General features: G+C 56.5%; 1 protein-coding gene across 1 annotated transcript; it reads left to right on the top strand.

Annotated features, from left to right (window-relative positions):
* Positions 1-1,540: 1,540 nt before the first annotated feature.
* LOC104149560 (maestro heat-like repeat-containing protein family member 2B) lies at positions 1,541-24,977 on the top strand. The gene is made up of 38 exons (XM_068933930.1): positions 1,541-1,565; positions 2,011-2,150; positions 2,560-2,682; positions 3,488-3,653; positions 4,144-4,245; positions 4,743-4,894; positions 5,375-5,518; positions 5,790-5,882; positions 6,623-6,692; positions 6,802-6,915; positions 7,408-7,481; positions 7,981-8,100; positions 9,024-9,131; positions 9,491-9,644; positions 9,872-9,912; positions 10,252-10,393; positions 11,137-11,189; positions 11,923-12,030; positions 12,381-12,500; positions 12,705-12,827; positions 13,292-13,444; positions 13,989-14,111; positions 15,262-15,354; positions 15,848-16,042; positions 16,319-16,442; positions 17,187-17,290; positions 17,858-18,010; positions 18,582-18,736; positions 19,007-19,169; positions 19,491-19,684; positions 21,437-21,574; positions 21,772-21,883; positions 22,080-22,226; positions 22,541-22,723; positions 22,952-23,107; positions 23,752-23,854; positions 24,268-24,333; positions 24,874-24,977. Exons 1-38 carry the CDS (start codon positions 1,541-1,543, stop codon positions 24,975-24,977), a joined length of 4,638 nt encoding a protein of 1,545 aa, XP_068790031.1.
* Positions 24,978-25,079: the final 102 nt, after the last annotated feature.

The following is a 25,079-nucleotide window of genomic DNA, read 5'->3' on the forward strand; positions in this document are numbered from 1 at the left end:
GAGGTAAATGACATCCACGGCCCTCGCTCACTCTCAAAGGTGCCGACTTCCAGTGTCTGTCTTCTGCGTTCAGCCTCTCCTGTCTCTCACAGAGAGGCACTTGCTACACTTTCCTGTCAGTTCGCATCTGCACTCTCTCCTTCCTGACAGAGACCACCTATGTTTAGGACATGTTTGGCAAGCTAATGGTTGGAGGTCTCCCTTTCTCTTTCTCGTTCTGTTCTAGCTGCACAAAGAGCGCAGAGGGGTTGGATGAGACAGAGAGAATGACCGACCCAAGCACACACAGGGGCAACGGGGCGGCCCATGTTTCTGAGGAGGTCAGGGCAGAAAACAAAGACAGACAAGAGCCAACGAGCCACTGGAGACCACTCTGACTCTGGCTGCTGGGAAACGCTAGCTGGACAGAAAAGGAGGTGTGAAGAGCCCTTCAGACAAAGGCAACAGTCCCGACCATTGCAGCAGTGAGACCCAAAGACGAGTGACTGGGAGACATGGGGAAACGGGGCTTTCTGGGAACGAGCGTAGCCCCCTGGTGGCTGTTCCCATATACGGTGCTCTCCACCACAGGGAGTGACTGCGTGAGACACACGCCCTCAGCGGCCAGGAGACCTTTGTGAGGCAAGTGCAAGGTCCTGCACCTAGGCAGGAATAATCCCATGCACCAGTACAGGCTGGGGACTGACCTGTTGGAAAGTAGCCCTGCCGAGAAGGACCTGGGAGTGCTGGTGGACAACAAGTTAAACATGAGCCAGCAGTGTGCCCTGGTGGCCAAGAAGGCCAATGGGATCCTAGGGTGCATTAGGCAGAGTGTTGCCAGCAGGTCGAGGGAGGTGATCCTGCCCCTCTATTCAGCCCTGGTGAGGCCTCACCTGGAGTACTGTGTCCAGTTCTGGGCTCCCCAGTACAAGAGAGACATGGCACTCCTGGAGAGAGTCCAGCGGAGGGCTACCAAGATGATTAGAGGGCTGGAGCATCTCTCCTATGAAGAAAGACTGCAAGAGCTGGGCCTGTTCAGCCTGGAGAAGAGAAGATTGAGAGGCGATCTCATCAACGTGTACAAGTATCTGAAGGGGGAGTGTCAAGAGGATGAGGCCAGTGTCTTCTCCGTGGTGCCCAGCAACAGGACAAGAGGCAATGGGCAGAAACTGAAGCACAGGAAGTTCCATCTGAACCTGAGAAAAAACTTCTTCACTGTGAGGGTGACAGAGCATTGGAACAGGTTGCCCAGAGAGGTGGTGGAGTCTCCTTCGCTGGAGATATTCAAAAGCCGTCTGGACGTGATCCTGGGCAATATGCTCTAGGTGACCCTGCTTGAGCAGGGAGGTTGGACTAGATGATCTCCAGAGGTCCCTTCCAACCTAAACGATTCTGTGATTCTGTGATTCTGTGATTCTATGCGCAGGACCCCTGGGTGTCACAGTAGCCTTGGCTCCGCTGTCCCGCGGTCGTGCAGCTGGGGTCTTTAGTGGCTTGCTCCTCCACCTGCAAGGAGGTAGTTGGAGAGAGCGTTGTTGCCTGGTTGGGAATTACTTCCGAGATGAAGAGATTCCTGTTCTTCGGGGGTAAGGGCCACTCCTCAGTTCTCTGTGTCAGCTCTGCAGGCCTCCTCACTTTCAGCACTCTCCTCTGCTCATTTTCTAATGAGTCTTGATCTTGATCTGCCTCCTGCTCCTGCGAACTTCTCAGCCAAGGAGCTCATCCACAAAATCCCCCCGAGAGATGCAAAAGGAAGCAACCAGCGCAGAGCCACTTCTCTGCTGGGCGGCTCCACAGCGTGCTGCACACAACTTTGATGCTGTCTCACCAGGCGTCGGGCCTGCCCGCCTGACTCTGGTGGCTCCAGTACACCCACCCCTGGCTGGGCAACAGAGGCACCAGCTCCAAGCCAGCTGGCCTCTCGCTGCCACTACTGAGGGCAGCAATTTCTCCGAAGGCTGGCAAGCCCTGTCACCCTCAAACTGTTGCTAGCACCTGAGGGCACGTAATCCTCGGCTTCTTTCCTTCCAGGTTGCTTGTCTAAAGCATCTTCCCGGGTGAGACCTCAGGCGCCTGAGGATGGAGGCAGGGGGACAGAGTCCCTCCCTGCAGCCATCAGCACCTTGGCTGCCTCTGTGGCCTCCCTGCTGAGCCAGCTGCAGGAGAACGAGGTAAGGCGGTGGCACTTTTGTGGCTCCCACCTGCATTCTAGCGCTTTGATGCCCAGTGTGCCTGCCTCCCATCCGGTGCCGTGGCACGTGCTCTTGCCGAGTGGGAAACGTGCTCGCTGGCAAACACCGCATCACAGAAATGCTAGTTTTGCCAGTCGTCAGGAGACCTGCACTGAGTTCGGAACTCGAGAACATACTCTACCACAGCAATCGGTGCAGCCTCCCTTTGGGGAAACCCTTCCCAGGGGAGCTGTTCACTCAGCTGCTTTCTAAGACTGCAGCCTCGAAACGGAGCTGTCGGCCTGATGCCATTTTGCAGGCTGCGTGGGACAAGTGCGCAGAGCTCTAAGACTCCGTGGACGTCAAGGAGCAAGAAGTTCAAAAGTTCCATTTTCTGGCTTGTCCTCAGGGTAACAGAGTAGAAACTTACCGGACCCTGGTGAGAGTCCTGCAGGAAGATGGCACCTGTTTGGAGAGTACTCTCCTAAGGCAGTTAATAACACGGGCTTCAAGGGACATGAGAGTGGGGCAGGTAAGCTTGTTCTCTTTGAAGCTAGAGCCCAGCTTTTTGGCAAGCTAGAGGCCTCCACAGATTTCCCCTTTGCCTTGAGAACCTGGGACCGTTCCCAGATCCCGCTATGGAAGACTCTTCGTCAGGGGAGCTGACTCCTTGAGGGACAGGGCCGTAGCCAGCACCGTTCTTGGGCAGGCGCAACACCTCCAACAGCTGCCCCGTGCAGCATGCTTCCCCGAGCCTTTGGCTGGAGCTGGGGCAAGCCGGCCCATGCCTGCTGTAACAAGCATGCCTCTCCTGAAGGGAAAGGCTCTGGGCAAGGACACTCAGCTGCTTCGAAACGACTGCCCATTGGACGACCGCTCCTGGGCATTTACGCTGCTTGGAGGAAGAGCTGTGGCACAGTGCCAGGCCCTCTCCTGCTGCACCAAGTGTCCCCTCGGGCCTCCTGTGTGGAGCGTGTTAGGTGCTAGGTGCTGGAGCCTTCCTGGAGCTTCCCTCTTCTTACTGCCTTGCTCTTGCAGAGGGAAGGGGGAGGAAGCAACACTACCAAAGGGCAAGCCATGCCAACTCCTCCCTTGCCCAGCAAAGTTGGGACTGCTGAACTACCTAGCTCCCGCAAGAGGTCAAAGTGGTGACGGCCACCCAGGGCGGGAAAAATTGGTAACTCATGGCTCTCTCTGGAGCGATGAGACTTGCCTGCCTGCTCCCTTCAACAGGGAAACGAAGAGCTGAGGTCATACAGCCACTGTTGGCTAGTTGCACGTGTCCTGCCGCCTCAGCCTTTCCCGTGTGCACTGTTTTCCTTCACGGCTTCTCGTAGGGTGCAACGGATGAACTGCAAAGAGCAGCGAGTGACATCCTGGTGTCCCTGGCCCCGTCTCACTTCCTCCATGTCATGGATGAGCTCCAGAGTCATCTGAAGCCTGTGGAGGAAATCCCTGAGGAGTGTGTCTTTACTGCCCTCAGCAAGCTTGCCACAAGCTATGGTACTGCACCTTTGGCTTCAGGCTTGGACGCTGGCTTGCTTGAGCAGGGGGAGAAGGGAATCAGCTGTGGAATGAGAGGGCTACAAGGTGGTGGCTGCCATGTCTTTTGCTGCCCGGCAGCAGCAGCTGGCAGTGGTGACTTCAGCCCCGGAGCTAAGTGCCCTAAGGATGGGACAGCAGGGCGACCCAGCCTCGCAGCGTTCTGCTCCGCTGTGCTTCCAGGCCCACCCTGAAGTGCTTCCCAGCTCCCATGCCCCTGGCGGGAGGTCAGCCAGCACACTTGCACCCTGGCAGGGCACGCTGCCACACACGCCACCTGGACCAGTGACTTTCTGGGGCAGCTCTGGAATCTTTTGATAGAGTCCCAGGTGGCCTGGCATCGCACAGCCCTTGCCCTTGAGAGGTGCTAAGTGCTTGCCTCCAAAGCCTCCCAAGAATCACCCTGACGACAGGTTGTTTTCTTTGGCGCTGGCCTCTGCCTTCTCTGCAGCTCTGAGGTGCATCCCTTTTGTGGAAGTGACCTGGGGAGCCATGCACACCTTGCTGAATCAAGCAGATAACAGCAGCAGGATCAAGCAAGCTTTCTGTGGCGGTAAGTGTCAGAGCCTGGTTCCAGGGCTCCATTGGCATGCAGAGGGGGGGAAGGGGAAGTTAGCGAGCGGCGGCCAACACCCAAGTCTCTTCTCTCCCCAGCTCTTACAGCAGGTTCTGAGCCGCTAGTGAGTTCAGGCCCTTTAGAGCTCTCAGCGGTCTGCACCGTGTCACCACAGTGTCTGAAGCTCAGGAGACTGCTGTGGCCAGGACAGGAACGGAGCTCTTGGAATTTACTACGCAGCCTCCTGCAGCAAATCTGGCAGGAGGAAAAGGGCTAGAGGGAACAAGCAGGAGAAGAGGGAGGACAGAGACAGCTGGGCATTTCCCGGAAGACTTTTTAAAACATTTTGCCCCTGCCCCAGAATCCAAAGCTGCTCTAGAGCTGAGCACTGATGAGCATGGCACTGCAGCTTGGGGCGGGCCGGGCTGATAACACAAGACGTTCTCCCTGCTGCATACTTGACACAGGGACCTTTCTGCCCTTCTTTTCTGCAGTTCTGGAAAGCTGGTCAAAAGGGGTAACGCTTTACTTCCAAGACTGGGCAAAATGCTCCTTCCCTCGGATGGGGGAAGCCCAGTTTTGTGACCGAGCGTACCCGTTGTACTGCTATGTGATCAGCAACTGGCTGACCTGTGAAGAGGAGGAGGTAAGAACGGCTGCCTTTGCGGCCCTTTAGCAGCAGCTGTAATGCTGGAGGTCACCTGCCTTGCTGGGTAACGACGGAGCATCAGGAGAAGTGCTTTGGGAGGAAGCAGGTTGCCCAAGAAAGTGTCTAGAGCCGGAAGCCTGCTGTGGCTAAAGCGCATGGAAGTGCTGCGGGCTCACAGACAGACAGTGTGCCTGGATTCCAGCCGGGCGACCCCGCGATGAGCTAGCGGGGCCAGGTGGGGCCTGGAGAATCCCTGCTGGGCACCAGGCAAATGCCAGTGGCCTTGGAGGCAGAAGGGTTGTGGGCAGGCAGGAGGGGAAGATAGCCCCTCTCTTCTCGAGCCAGAGCGTGTCCTCCAGAGGCAGAGGGGAAATCACAGTCGTGGTGAAGAGGGAAGATTGTGCCTGGGGGCTGCTGCGTAGTAGAGCAGAGCTTCATTTGGAGCACACAAATGTCTTCTGCCTTCCCTGTGTGCAGCTCAAGCAGGCCATCATCAGGACTGTGGCAGCTATGATGGGCCTCCTTCTTCACAAAGAAGAGTATCAGGAGCATGTGTGCAGCCAGGTGTCCTGGCTCCTGGGCCAATATGAAGAGGTCCAGGACAGTTCTCACGTGACCAAGGTGAGGCATCCCGCAAGATGGTGCTCTGCGGCCACGGTGTAGGTCGGAGTGAGTGTGTGCAGAGATCAGGGAGCTGTGGGAGTTCCTAGCAGAGCTGGGGGACCTGTAAGAGAAGAAGCCTAGAGAGGTGCATGCAGACGGAGGGGGAGGTTTGACGCTTCCGGTTTTCTCAGGAAAGCAAATGGCCACCGGTGGAGGTATGCTGTCCTGCCCTTGGTGAGCTGCTGCTCTAGGTCACAAGGCACCCTCTTGTTTGCACTTTCTCTTGTAGAGTCTCAGTCATTTCTTGGAAGGCGTGGCACAGTTCCAGCTCTGCCTTCCAAAAGGAACAGTTTCTGTCATCTGTGTTGTTGTGCACAGCCAGGTAAGGGGGCTTGAGCGTCTCGCCCTTCCCCTTGGGTTCGGCAGGTCTCTGCCTCGGGCTGGCAAGAAAGACCTATGGGGGGGCAGGGCAGAGTTTCCCTCTCAAGGGCTTTTCTCACACCTTGCAGTCAGGTGCGGGCAGCCATTGAGGAGCCCCACTCCAGCAAAGTGCCCACAGACTTTTCCGGGCCTGATGCTGACTGCTTTGCCTGGGCTGCAGGGAGAGCTGAGTTCCCAAAGGACTTCCACTCTCAGGCAGAGAGCAGGAGGAGCCGGGAGCCCCGAGACCTAACGTTCAGCCTTTGAATCCTAGGCAGCCCTTGGAGCCTAATCGCCCTTGGCTGCTGCAGACCCCCTGACCGGAACTCAAAGGCTGCCTGCTGCCTCTGGGGCATAGTCTTAGATTTGTCTGTAGGTCGCGTGCTGTGGGCTCCGGCTCCCTCTGGAGTGTTGCAGGGCAGTAGGCAAGACACTCAGGAAGGTGTTCGTCTCTGACGCCAGGATCTAGACTCTGTCTGCCTGAGCAGAAACACATTGCTCTGGGCTCTCCGTCGCGCTCTAGAGAGAGAGAGGGAGGGGTGATGGAGAGCCGACGCAGGCTCTGTGAGGAGAAAGCAATGATGTGCTTTGGGAAGAGCATCTTTGTCTCCCTGTGAGTTCCCCGGGGAGACAAGACCTCACAGGAGAGCTGCTTTTCAGCCCCTCTGCACACTGATGCTAGAACGTACCTCGTTCCCACAGCTCTCAGATGGCACCAAGGAGCACAGCACTGACCACAAAATGGAGCTGTCCTACTGCATGCTGCTGCTAGGTGAGCAGAAGACAGAGTTTGGCTGTGCGGTCCTTGTCTCTCTCCTGCACACCGCTGCAACGGGTGAAGAGGTTGCGGGTTAACCTAGAACACGGTTGCTTCCCTCCAGCCCGAATTTCCCCTGACGACACCATGGAGTTTCTGTACGCCCAACTGGGGATTGACAACGAGGCTTCTAGAACAACGGCCCTGTATCTGCTCAGAGCTTTGGTTCGCTGTGACCGTAAGTAACACCGGGCAGAAAGGGTGAGGAATGCTGTGGGTCTGTGCCGCACGCTAAACGTGGCCCAGGCTCTTGTCCATGTTTCACCTGAGAAAGGTCACTGCAGTGGTGAGGCACAGAAATGCATTCAGTACTTCCAAAGATTATGCTACCCAGGCGAATTGTATGGTACTGACGTGTGCTGAAGCAGCTGAATCTGTCGGCAGAGTTATCAACCACGCTACCCCAGGGATGGCGTTTTAAGCTCAGTAACGCTCGGAGCACAAACAGCAGCACATTCCAGTGGAGATCGCATTTCTCCAACTCTCTGCGTGAGGCAATCCCTGTAAACTAGTTGTGCCTGTAGAAGTGGGGTTGCTCATGGCTTCTGCTGCTTCTACTGAAGCCAGGCGTTTGCCCTCTCCTTTCCTTCCGGCTGTGTGTGAGAGGGACACTTTGACGGTGTTGTTTTGGAGAGGGGGCTGTGCGGCAACATACCTGTGTTTCTTTCAGCCACGAGGATAAGAACCAAGATGCGCTGGGTTGTGAGGGCAATGGAGTCTGTGTTTGGAGACCACCGGAGTAAGGTGAGGAGGTTGGGGAAGGGGTGGTACCACGGTGAGTGGCAGGCAAAGCGCTTTCCTCTGCGTGGAGCCTGGCAAGGAAATACCAGGAGGCTGCTCTTTTGGACCTGGGCTAGGTGTCCTGCTTTGTCACGGTAGCAGGAGAGCTGCTGCGAGGAGGGGGCCTTGGGGACTGCCTTGGCCAGTGGCTGGGCCTGCCGAGTGAGCAGCTCCGCCCGTGTCCCGGGTGGTGGTTGATGAGCTCTAAGTGGAGCTTTGCAAATGGGCGGGGCAGAGATTGTCAAGGGGAAAGGGCATGCCACTTTCTTGCACTGCCTCAAGACATGGCCTGGCTGTGAAGGCCGGCAGTGAAAGCAGAAGCGAAGAAGTCTTCTGTCTCCTTGCCATCTCTCCCGAGATCGTAGGGGCTTTATGCATACGTCAATGAAAGGCAGCAGCTTTCCTTGAGCTTTCCGAGGGAAGGACTAATCGTTACCCTTCTTTGCAACGTCCTCGCTGGCAGGTGAAGGCTGCGGTCCTCTCTTTCATCAAGGAACTGTTCAGCTCTGGTGTTGAGAACTGTTCGGCGTGGGGTTTGGTGGCCTATGTTTTCAGCGAGTTCAGTCGGGCTACCAGCAGACTGGTAAGAAGGGAGCTTGACCTTTCAGACTGTGCTCTGGGCCCTTTGTATGTTGACCGCTCCACTGGATGGACTTCCGTGAGGATGTGGAGGCCCCCAAGGCGCAGCTCTCGAGTCGCTGGTGTCAGGAGCTGGTTGGCATCCAAGCGGACATGCACCTCGGGTCTCTCTCCTGCAAAAGACAGCAAAAGACAGAAGTCATGGGCTAAGCAGGACAAGCTGGAAAAGCTCTCTGATTGTTTCCTTGTCCTCGGTCCCTTCCAAGCCTGTCCTGTCCTCTGTCAAGAGCTTTGGGGCTCTGGGTGCTTTCTCAAAGCCAAAGGGGCATGGGCAAATCTCTTTTGCCAGCTCGCAACCCTCAGGCGGGCAATCCTCGTAGATGGTTCAGCAGAAGAGTGCCTTGCTGAAGCTCTTAAATCTGGCTGGGCCTTTTGTCTCCAGGAGGAAGTCTTGCTGGCGCATTTGCTAGGAGGCTCTTGCAGGCCTCATAGCTTTGTATGGAGAAAGCAGGAAAGAACTGCCACTTCCTCCTCCTGCTGCAGCCTGCGGCCACTCAGGCTCTGTTTCCAGTGCAGGAAGCGAGCGCGACCTCTCCGAAGAACGCAGTGCCTTGCATTTCCTTTGGTGGCGTTACAAGAGAGCTTGTGCCATTGAGCACCTCGTGTGCTTGCTACACAATTCCCACGAGTCGGCTGAGCGCCCAAGCAGGCAGTGGCGCTCTCTGCTTCCCTTCTGGGTGCTGCGTGGCTTTTCCTGCAGCCTGGGATCTGGCGACCCCCGCCTCCCCACTCTAAGGCTTCCCAGTCTTGCCTTCCCTCAGGTGTCCTGGGCTCCCCAATCCACAGTCAAGTCTCCGACTGAAGCCTCTAGCCTCCTGCTGAAGAAACAGAAACCGATGGGAGCGTTCTCCCACTTCTGTCTTGCAGGAGACAAGCAACCTCTCGGAGACGCAAGCGTTGGAGGAGAGCACGCTGCAAAGCCTGTGCTTGCAAGTCCTTCACTCTCTGGATGTCTCAGGGAGCGGCATGACGACCGTAAGTCATCCTGTAGCACCTGCTGCTACTTCTTGCCTTGAGGATACTTCTTTCTAGCCCTGCCTCTCTCCACTGAGAAGCTCTTCAGAGCCTGAGGCTACCCAAACGTCATGCCACAGGAGAGGGGAAAGGAAGCCTTGTGAGTTACGACCCAAGAGAGGGGCTCAAGTGGGGATTGGGGCAGTGGACTAGAGGGAGAAGAGGGGGAAGAGAAAGGGCAGGAGAGGCATGAAGGAAGACGTTGGAGAAGGTTAGAGGTGGAGGGGCTGGGTCAGAGCCACCGAAGAAGAGTGCTCTGAGAACAGACGCTGGAGGGATGGAAAGAACGACACGCTGAATTGCCGTATTCTTCTCGGCAGCTCTTGTGGCCCAGGCTCCTCCAGTACGTAGTGCCAGCTCAGTACACGGGCACTCTGATCCCACTCTCCCGATGCCTCGGGGCGCTAGTGGAGAGACAGGAGAGAAGGAGCGAGGACAAGGAAGAACCCAGCTACCTGGGCTACCAGGAACGCGGTAGGAAGCAGAAACCTTTCCAGTGTATTCTGTGCTGCTCTGTCAGGTGGGCAGGCTGAGGGATGGGAAGAGCGTCCAGGGATGGCAAGAGCTGTGGGAAGGCACATGATCAGCAGCATGTTATCAGCCCGCTTCAGTCCCGTGGTGGAGGGCCGGCCTGAGACGAATGGGTGAATACGATGAGGGGGACTTGGCCTGCTGAAACAGAGCTTTTTCTCTCTTTCCAGCCAAACTGCCAACTCCGCAGGCTCTGCTGGTACGCCTCCTGGTGAGTAGTTGGGGACTGCCTGGAGCAGAGCTTTTCTGAGCCAGGGGAAAGGGGAGAGGTCAGGAGGGAGACAGTTTCCGTGGCAGGTGTTTGCAGCCTCCAAGGAGGAGCAAGTCTGCTGGAGCGTGTCTTGCCCGTAGTGGAGTGCCTGGGGATTCCCACTGTGAATGTCTTGAGTAGCGAGGAGGCTGCCTTGCTCAGGGAGGCAGTGCAAACAGAGAAGCTACTCTGTTGGGTGCTGGCTGCCACGGCAGGAGCAGACCTCTCCTTCTTTCTGGAGCAAGCTGCTGTTCCTCTGGCAGGCCTGGAGCTCTAACTCTCTCTCCTCCCCTCTCCCAGGTGCTTGCCCGCTTTCCTTTCGAAGGAGGTGGCTATGGAGTTGCTGCCCTGCAATTGCTGAAGGCCCTACACAGAGCAATTCACAGAGCGGTGGGGCTTCCTTGGACGGAGCAGATCCCTAGCCTGCTGCACTACCTTGAAGGTAAGGCGTCTGCTGGGAGGGGATGGGTTTGAAGAGGACAGAAGAGGATGGCAGCTCCCCAGGGTGACCGAGGGGAACGGAGCCCTCGAGTGTCTTAAAGCCGTCTTGTATCGCGCCCCTTCCAGCTCCAGGCAGCTGGAACAGACAGCGGAGAGAAGCAACGGCCCTGAGCTCGGCTCGTCCCCGGGTGGGATTTAGCCTCGCGTGTTGCGTCAGAATGGCAGGCTCTGGGAGCATCGCGCTGTCCTTGCTTGGATAGTCCTCCTGCTTCCTTATTTTTCCCTGTGAGGAAACAGGAGCCACAGATTTGATGCAGAAGCCCCTGGAAAGTTCAGTTGGCCACCTGAGTGCTGCTGCTCTGGCACTTTGTCACGTGAAATGGCACGTTCCTGAAGCTCCCCTCACGGTGACTTGCTGGCACGAGCCGCAAGGCCCTAATTTTGCAGCAAAGGTGTGTTCCGGGTAAAGCCTGCACTCACGCCGTGCTCTGAAGAGTTGCGGCAGCTGCTCTGAAGCAGGGGGTCAGTATTTCTGAGTTGATTCAGTGGCCTTGGAAGAAATGGGAGTCAGACATGTCCTGGTGCCTTAGGCCTCCCACAGAGGGTGGCACAGGGCTCTCTTAGCTCTGACCTGCTAGGTATGTGCTGGTCGCTGGGATGTGTGGTTACAAAGGAGACCTTGGGATGCTTCTTTGGGGCTCACCGCAATGAGATGACCTGCTGCTGTGTCTTCTTGCTTCCCAGGGAAAGACGAGAGCTCCCTGGACTGTGTGGAATGGGAGCGCCTTCTGCTGAAGGTACCGAGTTATTTTGTGATGCCTGAAGTGAAGAGGGAAGCAAAGAGAGAGCAAAGCAAGTTGTGGGGAGGAAAGGACAATAGGCAACGAGGAATCCTACGAACTAGAAAACGGGCACTTTAGTGTGAAGACCAACCAAATGCATTTTGCTGTTCATTGGCATTGGAATGATTGGAGTGGAAGTGAAAAGGGAGACTTCAGTTGGAAACCATTTCTGGGCAGCTACAGGATCGTTTGGGATTCTTGGGTGTAATATCGCTTTGACTTTCCGACCCACATGGCTGGGTCACGAGGAATGACCATAACTGGAGAAGGGACATCTTGAGGGTGTCAGGCAGGGCGTGAGATCACCCACGCACTCTTTGGAGTTTTCCCTCCAGTTCCAGCCCCATCTTTGGCTTGCAGAGATCAGGGAAGAAATGAGGGTTGTGGGGGGCGGGTCTTAGCCTCCTGAGTGTCTTGGAGGGTCTTGGAGCGTCCTGTGCTCTCTCTCAGCTTGGGCCTGTTGTCCTAAAAGTGCCGCTGCCTCTTTGTCTGTAGTTTCCTGAGGCCCAGGGGAAACTTAGCTGCCACGCTGCAAGAAGAGCCCGGGGCAGGTTAGAGGAGCGGCGAGGGAAGAGGGATTACCTGTAGTGCTAGCTCTCCGCAGAGAACTTCTTGTTCTGTTGGAAGGTGCAAAAGGCCGTGAGCAAAGCGGAGGCAGCCTTTGCTTCACTTGTTGTTTTCCCCGTAGTTCCTGAGAACATCCCTGGAGACAATAGAGAACCAGGCGTGGCTCGTGCACCTGAACGTTGAGCTAGCTCAGCAGATGGCCAAGTATCCGAACCTTTCCAAGGAGAAGGTTGGTTCTCTGCTAGGACTTTGTCTCTCTTATGTTTTAAAGCATAACCTCGTCTCGGGGAGGTGTGGTGGCAGAGCCACAGGACGCTGCTCTCACTGGCGTGCCATCTAAGACACGGTCTTTTCAAGACAATCTCTTCTCACCGCTTTCTGTTGCCTGCCCTCCAAAACGGCTTTGTTCTTGTTAGTTTCTTCAGTCTCGGTATAGAGCTGGTCACTGGAGTGGGCTAAGGAAGGGGCTCTTTCTACAGTCTTGGCTGCTTGGCTGTCTCTTTGCCTCTGAGATGGAGGAGTACCTGAGTGCTCCGCTTCTGCAGCGATGGCAGGGGGTGCTAGCCTCTTCTCTTTCAGAGTTTCCTGTACAAGGCTGTGGGGACAGCACTGGCAGCTTCGCAGAGCGTCACCTATGTTCAAGAGCAGATGCAGAGCTATTTGGAAAGACTCAACTCTTGGGAACCTTCTGAGACAGAGGTGGGCGTTCTCTTCCTCTCCCTGCTTTCTCCAGTCTTCCTCCGAGGAGCTTGGGGCTCCTTGCCGGACTCCAGCTTGTGGTGGGGCTTGGCTTGGGGCTTTTGGCTGCTGCTTCCCTCGGGCGATATTTCCTGCTTGGCCACCGTAGCTGGCAAGGGATGAATGTCGGGGGCAGAAACCCACTCGCTCGTCACTGTGTTGCAGGGAGCAATCTCTGTGCTAGCGTGCTCTGCTGAGAGACACCTTGATCTTGCCTTGACAACAGTCCAAGACTTTGAGGCTGCTGGGCAGAAAAGCAGATTTTCTAGGCTCCTCAACTTCCAGGAGGTAAGGGAAGTCGGTTTTCCTTGTTGTCTGCCTTCTGTTTGCTTGTGTAAGACCTGCCTGAAGCCTGCACCCTGGGGTTCTGCTCCTTCAGGCACCTGTGGGAAGGAGCGTGTTTACTGAGTCATGGGTGAAAGCTGCCCAGCGGTGGCAACAGGAGCCAAACGGCCACGGGAACGGTGTTGAGCATGACCTCAAGTCAGCTGGCAAATGGGAATGAGGACGGGGCAATGGGCAGCGATCAGACTCCCAGGGGTGTCAGCGAAGGAGGCTCTGCACTTCAGCCCTCCTTTGCCTCAGAGCTCCAGGCTCTGAGGAGTTGCTTGAGGAAAAGCTTTGGGAAGTGTGGGTAGAAAGGGCAGGCTCGCACAGGTGTGGAGGCAGTCTCTCAGGGAGAAGCCCGGGGAAAGGCTGAGGTAAATCGAAGGAGGCTGAGCTGATTCCTGATGGCTGTTCCAATTGTCCAGGAGAACCAAAAGGAGAGAAGAGCAAAGATGTGTGCTCCTCTAATGCTAGCCTACAGCCAGATAGCTCTGCACGCTCCCAAGCAGCTGCTTTGTTCCCGAGTGGAGACAGTCATCGTGGAGAACATCCTGTGCCAGTACAGAAGCAGCTCTCAGGTAGGAGCGCAGAAGGCTCATTGTTAGAGCTCTCAGTCTAGAGCCAGCTCCAGCCCTCCTCTGAACCGCAGCCTACCGAGACAGGGTATCTGTCTGGAAGGCTCCCCTCTCAATGAGAGTCGTGAACCTTTGGTTTCAAACCTGTCACTGTGTCCCCTGTCCATATCCCTCAGTCGTTGCTGTTGTTCTTTGTGTCCTGGGCGACTTGTCTGAGACGGCAGAGAGTCGAAGCCCAGACCGGCTGGCTTCCCCATTGTTTTAGGCTAGAGTGCAGGGACTCTCTGTTGGGTGAGAAGCTGGGGAAAGCTCCTTCCTGCTTCCGGGGAGGCCGCTTCCTCCTAGGACCCGAGGGGCACTCTCCTCCCTCTGGCAGAGACCCGGCGCCAAGGTCGTTCAGGCTTCTGGAGGATGCCGTTTCTTCCCAGCGTGGCGCTTTGGAGACAGCTTTGGCTCTGGGTTACTTATTCTTTGGTGCGCGTGTGAGCCTTTTGTCCTTTGAACAGCTCCTCATGTGTGCCATCTTGTTCTTCTCTGCTGTCCTCAGGACTTAGAGCTCAAGCTGGCCCTGATCCGGAGTGTCACCGAAGTCAGCTGTGCCATTCAAAGCGTCAGCAACGGGGCGAGCTTTAATTTCTCCTCCAAAAGGGTGCTGCTTGCGATTCTGCTGGTGAGTGACACGGAGCGAGGGAGGCTGTGCTGCAGAAGAGTTGCTGCTTGTGCCATGAGATGGGTTTCCTCAGAGGTGCCATGCCTCTGTTGGTTGTGAAAGAGCACGGGCAACCTTGGGAACTTCCTCAGCCTGGGCCGCAGCGTGCCAGGGGAATGTCTTAGGACAGTGTTCCCAGTGTGGGGGCAGTTTGCAGGGAGGCTGTATATGCTTGTCACAAGCGTGGCAGACGAGGCCGTTGCCGTTGCTGAGGGAGGGCCCTCTTCTTTCCTCCCTGCTCACCTCTCTGTACTTGTGTCTCGGTGAGCTACAGGACTTCATGAAAGAGGAGCCTGTGGGCTGTGTGCCTTCTGCTGTGTGTTGCAAGGCAATTCTGGCGGTGGAGCGTTTGAGGTAGGGCATTTCCTGCTGTGTGCTGGGTATTGTGTGTGAGCTGGCTGAAGGTTCGCGGCTGACCTGAGTGTGGGCTCAGGAGCTGCCTGTGGTGTGGGGTGAGACGATGGTCAGCGCTCGGTATGCTGCCGGAAGCCGTGAATGCGGCACAGTGCCTGAAGTCCCGGGTTGGAGAGAGATGGCTGGGGGCTGTAGACTGGAGAAGCGTGGGGAAGAGAGTGTTTCTGGTCGGGGGGAAAGGCTTCTGCCTGGCCGGCCGGCTGGCGAGCTGAGGGAAGGGAGCTCGCAGCTCTCTGTACCCTGGGAGTCGGATGTTTTCCTGAGGCCTGTGAGTGAGGCAAGAACCCGTGGAAGCTGGCAAAGTGCTCCCTCTCAAGGAGCCGCAGTGCTGGGATTTGGGGCTCCAGGTGCAGAGGAACTCTCGCTGCCCCTGGATCCGCTCTGGCGAATAGTGGTAAGTCTGCCTTCTGAATGGTCTTTCTTTTGTTTCCTGCCAGCAAGATCAAGCCATCTCTGAGCCGGGAGGAAAACTGTGATCTCCTTCGCCAGTGCTCTCAAAGCCTCCTTCCGCTGCCTCCCCTTGAGCAGAGCAAAGAGGAAGGGGAGGCAGCAGAGGCTGCTCGGCACGCGCAGGTAGCTGTCCATCGCCCTCTGCTGCCCTGAGGGTTCAGGGCTGCGCTGAACTGCGGCAGCCTCTCTGGGCAGGTTTGGAGGCCCCATGGGAGTTCACCTGTCAAGCCTTCTCTCCTGCTTTTAGTCTCTGTATAGACGATGCCTGGGAGCTCTTGGTCAGCTCATGACAACCCTTGAAGAAGACCTGACCTCATCCTGGCTCAAGGAATCCTTCCATGTGAGTAGTCAAGAGGAGAAGGGGAAACTCTCCTGTCTTGCCAGGAGGTGGGCCAAGCACGGAGGGCCTCCTGCTTGAGGGGATCATTAGAGAAAGGGAGATTTTTTAGAACAGGGTGCAACACATGCAAGTCCTCCTTGGAGGGGAAGAAAACTAGGTACCACGGTGGCTGGAGGAGCCGTGCTGTTTGTTGCGAAGGCGCTTTGCCGAGCGTCTGATGGGAGCAAGATGGCCCTGGCGGACAGATGCAAGGGCACTCCCAAGCTTTGCTCATGGAGTGAACGCGATTTGCAAGTAGACCCAAGAATATCGTAAGTCTTTGGTGGCTGGTCGCTTCACAGTGGTGAGGAATTCCCATGGAGGCCACTGTATCCTTAATGCTGTTCCTTGGGGAAGCTGCCAGAAATGGTGGGGGGTTGGAAAGGAGGGTGCGTGCGTGCGTGCGTGCGTGTGTGTGTAAAAGACGGGTGATCTAGCTGTGGTCTTCCAACAGCTCCTAGAGGCCTGGCTCCATTCTGAGAAGGAGTGGGAAAGAGAGAGGGCCCTCCAGGTCTGCACTCAGCTGATGCAGGCTTATGCCGAGAGATTTGTGAGCACTGTGAGTATGGGCTCCCTCTTCCCAGAAGCCTGTGGAAGCTCTGTGGGGGCAGCTGGAGTCTCTCGGGGAAGAAACACGATGGCAGACTTGGTGAGCCAGGAGGCCCTGGAGGCCTTGCCTGCAGTTCTGCCCCAGCCTCAGTGCCCATCTGCCACAAACAGGGCATTCCTCCTCGATCCCTTCTGCTTGCCTGGCAGGCAGATGTGCTTGGGGCTGTGTCTGGGTCGATAATCTCCCAGGAGGATAAAGCTGAGCTTCCACTGATCCAGATGGCCACCTGCGCGTCAGGAGTCAGCGCCAGAAGGTGGTGGTTGCTGGGCCACTCATGTAGCCTGGCAACGCTCTTCTTCCTTTGCTTTTTGGCAGGGAGAAAGCACTGTTGCCCAGTTTGGCTACCTGACTGGAGTGCTGGGGCCTCTCACCTGTGACTCCCTGGTCACGTCCCGCCAGCAGGCACTCAACTGTATCAGCTGCCTGCTCTCTGCCCAAGGTGAGAAGGACAGGTCTTCCCCTCCTGCCTTCTGGTGGCTCTCCCCTCTCTTCCCTGTCTAGCAGCACAGGCAAGAGGTAGGGACGGGCTTTCCTTGCCAGAAGAGAAGAGTACTGGACAGCAGACTCTTGCTAGTTTCTTGCAACGTTTCTTGCAAGCCTTGCTCGTTCTTTCCTCTAGGCCACAGGAGAAGGGAGGCCCGGGGGAAGTTCTTTGGGTAGCCCCTCCTCAGGGGCATTTCCAGTTCCTGTGGGGAACGAGGGCCCTTCTGCATTTGTGTCGAAGGGCAACGCTCTCAGGAATCAAGGAGCAGAAGCAGCACCCTCTGGCTCTACAAAGCAACGGCCCCAGTTTAGAAATGGTTAGAAGGCAGTTATGCACGTGGGCTGCTGGGGTGAGCTGTGGTCAGCGTTCCCTGTCCACACTGACCAATCGGTGGAGAGTCTCCTGCCTGTCAGAGGTCGGCGTGACCCGTGCTAGAACACGGGCTGGTGATGCCGAGAGCAGAGAGGCCTCCAGCTGAGGACAGCAGGTACGCTCTGGAAACTGCTGTTGGTCCCGGTTGGCAGAGACCAGAATCCGATGGCTGCACTCGTACAGTGCTGCTTCCAGAGTTCAGAAGGGTCCTGCAGTTCACCTGTGGACTTCACTGCTGCCAGCTGGGGATTCCTTGGTCACTGCTTATGGGCTGGAGGCTCAGTGCCAGAAAACGCGCCTATCCTTTCCCCCTGGTGTTCCTTGCAGCCGAGGTTCTGCACGTGAAGAAAGATGAGATGAATCACTTCTGTGAGGAACTAAGTGCCACAGACGCGGATTCTCTGCTGAAGACATCTTCCAAAATCGCCAAGGTAACTGACTCAAAAGACAGGGCTGTGGCTACTTGGTGGCTAAGCTCCACTCCCCTTTCTCTTCTTTTGGCTCCCAAGCTTCCTCTCCGTTTTCAGGGTGGCCTCTGGCAATGGGGCCTCTGTTGTCAGCAAGTACTAAGAGGGTTTTAAAGCATAACGGTCTCTTGTGTTCCCACTGGGGAAAACAAGAGAGGCCACAAAGATTCTGTGAATCTGTGCTTGCGTGCGTGCGCGCGTGCGTGCGTGTGTTTCCTTTTTGTCCGTCCACACCCAAACACGCTCTGCCTGAGGACAAAGAGATGTTGAAGAGAGGCAGGGAAGCTCCTCCGCCTGCAGGGTTTCTCTTTGTGTCAACATGCAAATGGCCTACCGGAAGAGCCTTCCAAATCGAGGCGCTCCATAACTCAGAAGCAGCAGTTGTATGCACAGTTGGACTACAAAGCAATGGCAGCCTTCCCAGTTAGCTAGCAGCCTCAGGACGGAGCTGCTCAAGTTCTCCTGTCCTTTCTCGGGAAGAGTGGAAGCAGGCTTCCAAAGTTGTTTCTCCTGGTTCTGATTTCTCTCCAGACCGCATGCCAATACATCCCCTGGGAGCAGGCAAGAGACTTTATGCAGGCTGTCTTGGGCAGCATGCTGTCCTTCAGCCCTGCTTGTGCTATGGCAGCAGGGAAGTGGATGATCATCTTTCTGCAGCAACGTGGACGAGAGATCCTCCCAGAGGTAAAAGACCCTTTGTTCATCTCTGCGGTTTGGCCTTGGGCGCTGGGCAAAGTCTTCCAGTGCACAGTCTCCAAGTGTTCCGGACAGAGTTGCACGAAGGAGAAAACCTGAAGGACCCACATTTCTAGTAGCTGCCCCTCTCCCTGCTGTTCTGCTCTCCTCTCCACTGCGCCTCTGGGCCTGGAGGGCGGGCGGTGCCAGCCTTCCGCGGAAAGAAGGCAGGAATGTGGGTTGCAGAGGGCCACTGGTGTCTCAGCTTCTGCTCTGGGAAGGCTCGGATACTGATGATGGGGGGCTGGCTCTCCTCGGCCCTGGCTCTGCTTGGGTTCTGTGACCTGCTTGCTAAGGCAGCCTGCTTCCTTGGTCTGTCTTGGCTGGCCTGCGATTCCACGGCCTGTCTTTGTGTTGCTGGTTCTCGGTGCTGTGCCTGAGCCTGCCTGTTTGTTCTCCCTGAGGGTGCCTGCACGGTTGCCTTACTTTAGAGAGAAGTTTTTGCCCATTGGTGATGCGTGTTGCCAGTGGTGGGGGCTCAGCTCTCCTCCTCAACCTGTTCTTGCCTTGTTCCATCCAGGTGCCAGGAGTCCTGACAGTCCTTTATGACCATCTGCCAGCTTGCCGGCAGAACAACCTGAAAGAGATAGTCTTGGAGGCAGTATTTGCCCTGGCCTACTGTCACCCACAGGCAGTGGCCAACAGCCTGCTGCAGAGACACCTGCCAATGGACAGGTCGGTGCCACTCCTCTCTGCCTTCCATTGCAGTAACGCAGAGATGCCACAGCCTGACCGTGCCAGAGGAGGCTCCACTAAGGAGCAGGCTGTTGTTGTCCCGGAAAAGTGAGACTGTTGCAAGAGCACGTGCTTATAGCTTTGCAAAGAACCTGAGCCGCTAAAGCTCCACACTGGGCCGGGGCTGGGGCCGGGCATTTTGCCTGCTTCGGAGGGGTTGTAGGGCCAAGAGCACAAGGGACCAAGTGTGAACTTCTGTTCAACTCCCAGTGACACAGCGGAGTTGTGGAGGACCCTTGGCAGAAGCTTCCTTGCAACTCAAGTGCTCCAGTTGCTAATGGACAGACTAGAGAGCGCAGAAACCACCCGCAGCCGCAGGAACTGCCCTGATGATGCAGTGGAGAGCAGCGAGGCTGCTCTGGAACCTCTCGCGGTAGGTAACCTGACCGGCACGCTTCTGTGCCCTCTTTGGCCGAGGATCCTGCGGAGTGAAAGCGAGGGGTAGGGCATCGTCCTGTTTGTTAGCCAGGCACTTGCAAATCCACATGGAGAAGCCTCCCAGTGTGCTTTGCTCGGTCCGTCTCATTTCCCTCACTGTGAGAAGCTGCAAGAGTTGTTGTTCCTGATCTTCGAGGCTGTGGCACAAGTCAGAGATGCAGACAGGGAATTCCTGGCAGGCAGGCGGGCGGGCGGGGCAAGTGGTGGGGAAAGCTCTTCTTTCCAGCCGGTTGCGTGTGAGGGCATTTCTTCTTAGGTGACGTGTGCCATCTCTGAGCTGGTGTCGGCCATGCGGACCCTGGAAACTGTGCCGTTCTTGCTCCCACGGTTACTTCCAATGCTCATGAAGCAGATCAGTGACACTCTTGGAAAGGAGATGCCGTCACCCCCAGGAAGAGCGCAAGAGGAGCTGGTCCTGGTGGCCTGTGGGGAAGACAGCCGGCCTTGCAGGTGGGTGATGAGCGGAACGGGCAGAGACGCAGGGGGCTGGCTTTAGCTTGTATCACCAGGTCATGTTTGTTCTTGGCCTGCAGGGAACTTTTGGTCTGCCCTGTTTCCTCGCTGTGGAGACAGATTGCTGTGGTGGTTCTAACCTCCGTTCTTCTCGCGGAGAAACGGAGGCTGCTAGGTGCGAAGAGGGTCCCTAGGTGGCACCACTGACTTCTCCAGCGTGGCCTCTGCCCTGTACAGGCTAGGCTTCAGAATGTCACTGCTTTCCCTTTGTGCTGCTCAGCACAACCTGTGTTTGACTCAAGCCTCTGTCACAGAGAACCTGCAGGGTCCTGGGACTTCCTTCCCAGGCATCCCCTCTTGCCTTGGGAATTCTCGCAAAGGTTAATGTCCCCCTCAATGGAAAAAGCAGGGCTTTTGCCAGGAGGCCTCTCTGTCTGTCTCTAGCTCCTAGCTCTTGGCTCCGGTTGGGTGTTTCTCCCCTTGCTTACAAGGCTGCGAGGTGTCTTTTGTGCCCTAGCATGAGCTCAGTGTGCTCTGGGAAAAGTAAAGTAGTGTGAAGAAAACCTTGTGTGGTGTGGCACCGCCCAAGAAAAGCTGCAGTTGAAATGAAGGAGGTCTGGCAAGCGGCCCTCTCCTGTTGCTCCCTTCTTGGTGTAGTCTGTGTGCTGGCCAGGGAGCTCTGCTGTTTCATCTAGTCTCGGTTTGGTTCTGCCTTTTGCCTGCTTTCCTACCTTTCTTCCTTGGGCACCATTTGTTGGATGGTCTCATTTGCTTGTGGAAAGGCTTTTGAATCAAAAGTCCGCAGGTTGGTTTGGTCTGAGGGACGCAGAAGCATTTCTGCCTGCCCAGGCACAACCTGAGGCAGCTGCCTGGACTTCCCCCGAGTCGAGCCATGTGGCAGCACGGGAGCATGGGGCAGGACATCCTCCCAGGCCTTCCAGTCTGATAGCACCTCTGGTTGCTGTGCGTTCTAGGAGAGAGGCTTCTGGGCTCCAAGGACAGGCTTTCTGGCCGGAGCACGTCTCATAATTGACAACGCTTTTCCACAGGAAGCCAGAAACAAATTTCTCTGTGTCCAGGCAGTGGCCACAAAAGGTTTTCCAGTGCAGCTTGGGATGCCAGCTTTTTGGTGAACCCTGAGAGACTCTGCTCATGGGAATGGTAGAGAACAAAGTACTGCTCAGTCTTCTGTGACTGATTTCTTCCTCTGCAGCTGGGCAGGGCCTCCTGTTCCCCTAGGACTGCTCTGTTCAAGGAACCGAGAAGTGGCGGTGCAACTGCAGAATGGCCGTTCTTGCCCATTACTATCCATTTCCTCAAGTTGGTGGGGGAGGGAAGGAGGGAGCTCAGTGCGCATCTTTTGCATGGAATGGTATTCTGGTAATGCGCATGCTCCTCAAGGGTCAGAGCAAAGAGATGCTGACTGCGGTCTGCAGGCAGTTCCCTCCAAGGGATGGTTAGAAGAACCCTCAGGTTGTAGCGTCAAAGCAGTGCCGGTCTCTGTTTTTCCCGATGTGTTCAGTGAGCTTGGGGGCATGCAAGTGGAGGACCGTGCCCGTGCCAGCTTGCTGTTAGCTTGGCACGCTTCGGGATTATGAGGTGTGCTTTCAGGGGGGGAAGGATACTTTGTGTATCATTCAGTGGGGCTTCGAAGACGATAGCGAGCACCTCAGGAAGTGGCTGAGCGTCTTTAGTTGTGATCACGACACAGTCTCAAGGGCTCTGCTTCCAACTGCTTGTTTCCACCAGGCTTTCCATCAGAGCGCTAGATGCTGTGCTCTGCAAGTGCATTGATGAGAGATGGATGAGGGTTCTCGGGAAGCAGAGAACGTGGGCTTTCCTGGAAAACCCCCAGGCTTCCCAGGAGGGCACGTGTCTCCTGACTAGGTAAGAGTGTTATGGAGGTCTCCCTTCCCTCCTGGGGGGTGACTCTCAGCTAGCAAGGGGCTGAATGGGACCCTCTCTGGCATGTCTGCCTGGGGAGGCTGTGCTGAGTTGCTGAGGAGGACTCTGTGCATCACAGCAGCTGACTGTTGGGAGTTCATGGGCTGTTGCCTCACTCTCTTCTTGTGCTGTGCGTGCAGTGTCCTGCTCCGAGCTGGCGTAATCACACGGGTTCTTGTAAACGCTGTCTTCCCGTGGCTGGACTCGCCCTCAGCAAACTTGAGGACCATGGCAACGGCCTTCTTTGCTGAGGTGAGGCAGAAGGTGGGAAAGGAAGGGCTGAGGGCGGCTGTCTTTGGAAACGGGCTGCCTGGGCCACGTCTTTCTGCAGGACGATCCTGGCAGAACGTGTCCCGCCAGTGCTGGAATCCATGAATGCTGTTATTGGCACGCTGTGAGTGGTCCGGATCACTATATTGGTGCTAATGGTCATGTTGCCCTTTTCTAGCTGATGAAGCACCCAGTGCTTGAGGAAAGGAAGCTGCTTCGGCCTGTCCTCTCTGCCTTAGTGGACAAAACCCTGGACGCCAGCAGCGCTGTCCGCCAGATGGCGGTGAGAGGCCTGGGAAACCTGGCCAGCGGAGCCCCAGAGGAGGTGAGAATGCGACTGCTGCTCACTAAGGGCCACCCCTAGCGAGAAAGGTCCTGGTAAAGAGCTGCACAAGGCTCAGCAAAGAAACTGGGCGGAGCAGCAGAAAGGGAAATGCTGGTGTTTCTTGAGAGCGTGCTGCTCCGTCCTAGGCCATCACTCTGGCTGCAAAGGTATCTTGTGAGGCCGAGTGTGTAGGCTTGGGCTAAGGCGTGCTCTGGAATGGTTTCGAGCAGGTTCTGCTCTTGGGAGAAACGGTAAAGAAGAGATGCTAGAGGGATGAACGCTGAGAAGCTCTTGTATGTCTTCTGCTTTGACAGCTGAGGAAGCATCAGGAGGCCATTGTGGAGGTGCTACTGAGGGCCACCAAGGACGCCACCGCCCCGCAGATCATAGGGGAGAGCTTGTCAGCGCTGGCCAAAGTGGTGGCGGAGTTGAAAGAGAAGGGCCTTGGTGTCTCCTTCAGGGACATTGCCCTGTGTACAAAGACTTTCTTTGATGCTGTAAGTGCAGAGCAGTAGGTAACTCTTGTCGCAGCAGTCTTGGCGAGCTCACCTGACGGGGGCAAGCAGACATGAGGACTGCTTGGGTTCAGGGAAGAAGGGTCATTCCTGGCAAAGGCTGAAGAGGAAGGATGAGACATGGGGTGAGGTCTCCTGATCCCCAGTGCCACACACAGGTAGTCAGAGGTCCTAGGCAGCAAGCTGATGGTTGGGGTTTCTTGGTTGCAGGATGAGGCAGTCCTTCGCTCCTCTGCCTTCACCTTGTATGGAATGCTGGCCTCCTCCGCCAAGAGGAAACGGCGCTCTTTTCTCAGCCAAGAGCTCCAAACTACTTGGGTCAGAATTCTGCTCCACCTGCGCGACCCTGACCCTGGAGTTTACAATGTAAGAGCCGCACTTCACTTCTTTCTCCATGAGGGGAGCGATGCGGGGCGAGAGCAGAGCAGGCCTGCCCTTCCTGCCGCTCTCTGCATAGCTGCGCGTTCCCCCAGCATGTCCTTGCTCTTGCAGTCTTTTCCCTCTCCTCTCTGAAAACTGCTTTGAGTGCAACACCTCCTCTTCTGGAAAGACAGCAGTAGTGCTCAGCTCAGTGAGTTGCCGTGCAAGGCATCTGGCTGTGCCTGGGGAGGGCTGAGCTGGAGCCACTCTCCTTTTCAGGCCTGCTGCAGCACTTTCCTGCTGTGCACTCCGTTGCTGGGCCTGCGGAGGGTTCAGACGCACGTTGCCCTGAACATGGCGAAGAGTGCGGAAGGGCTCCAGGAAAGTGTCTGCAGTCACCTGGTAAGTAAGCTGCGGCCCAGGGTAAGAGTGACGGGCGGCCGTGGCTTTCCCCGGCCCAGAGCCCGGGAGCACGGAGTGCCCTTCAGAGAAGTGGCAGAGCAGCATCTAGCCTGGCGGTGCTGGGAAGGGTCAGCGCCTTGCAGGCACCAGCTCTTTTCCTTAGCTCCTGGTTCGGCCACTCTCCTTGCCCAGGGCCAATGGAAGGGCCTTTTGAGTCGAGGGACTCCTTTTCCTCTCTTTTCCCCTAGGCCAGGAACGTCCCCGAGCTGCTCGAAAGCGTCTATGACACCCTCAGGACCTACTTCTGGAGCTCGTGCTGGGGCATGCGGACTGCGGCCGTCAAACTAACCGGTGCGAGACAAAGCTGCAGCTCTCTTAACTGCTCCTCCCTCCAAGAGGCAGCAGAGAGGCAGCCACGTCCACTTGCTCTGCAAAGGGGTGGGAGTAGCCACCTGTCTGCCGAGGGTGGCAGCAGGAGGAAGGAGGAAAGGGCTGTCAAGTGCCTGAAGTCTCTGTAGGGAACGCACGGTGCAATTAGTGCTGCAGATGAGGCTTAGCGCCCGCCACACACATTTCTCAGCTCTGCTTCAGGCCTCTCCCTAGCAACTGAAGCGTAGACGGGACCCTGCTGGTTTGATAGCTGCAACGTTCCTGTGCTCCCCAAAGCCCATCGCCAACGTGCGAGGCGAGTCAGAGACTAGGCTGGGAATTAGGCCTGCCCTGGGAAGTGTAGCCATGTTTACGTATCTGCCTTTTGTGAGCAGGTGTTATCCTGGAAAACGCAGATGCCCGGTGGCTGAGAGAGCAGGATATGAGTTCTCTAAGTAGAGGTAGGTTCCAATGGCCCCGCCTGCACTCCGCTCGCTCCTTGTCTGGGGAAAGACGTCACCACCTCCTGCTACCCTAACACTGCCCTTTCTCTTTGGTATCCGGCCCCAAACCTTGGCCGGGGAGTGACTTTATCTCGGGTGAATATGGAGGCGGAGCTCTTGCCTCCGCAGACAGACATGTTCCTGCTGAACTAAGGATGTCTTTTGGGTAGCAGCACACTTGGGAAAAGGGGTCAGGCTCTTGGGGAATTAGACCTTTGCACACGTTTGGCGAAGTGCGTGGCAGACTCCTAAGGGAGGGACCGTTGGTCCCAGGAGAGAATTTCTCTTGCTGGATGTGAGCAGAAGGCTGAGGGTTTGCAGTGGCGGGGTGCAAAGCCAGCTGTTCACGTCCTACCCTTCCCAGCCTGCCCCAGGAGCGAGGCCAGGGAGGGCTTTCCAGCTTTCTCAAGGGATGCTCTGCTCAGAGAGCCAGGGGAGGCACGACCTGTCTGTCCGGGGCTTGCACAGTCCCTGATGCGTCTGCCTGTGTTCTTTCAGCTCTCCAGTTGCTGCAGGAAGACCAGCATGCCAGCGTGCAGCAGGCAGCAGCTCAGGTCCTCGGAGACAACTGGCCAGAGCTGAGCCGTGTTCCGACCACCTAGGAGGTCGCCAGAGGGCAGGAACGGGAAAGCCGGACAGGCAAGGAAAGGGCAGCCCGTCCAGAGAGTTGGAGGTGTTACCACGGAGCCAGCACAATCAGCTGA

Source organism: Struthio camelus, chromosome 1 (genome assembly GCF_040807025.1).
Source record: "Struthio camelus isolate bStrCam1 chromosome 1, bStrCam1.hap1, whole genome shotgun sequence".
In the NCBI taxonomy this organism is placed as follows: domain Eukaryota; kingdom Metazoa; phylum Chordata; class Aves; order Struthioniformes; family Struthionidae; genus Struthio; species Struthio camelus.

Bases quoted from the DNA above. Each gene is read 5' to 3' on its own strand.
- LOC104149560 (XM_068933930.1), top strand. From the start codon at position 1,541: ATGAAGAGATTCCTGTTCTTCGGGG. The intron at 7,482-7,980 runs GTGAGGAGGTTG...CCTCGCTGGCAG, and splicing joins TTGGAGACCACCGGAGTAAG to GTGAAGGCTGCGGTCCTCTC. The intron at 18,011-18,581 runs GTAAAAGACCCT...TGTTCCATCCAG, and splicing joins GACGAGAGATCCTCCCAGAG to GTGCCAGGAGTCCTGACAGT.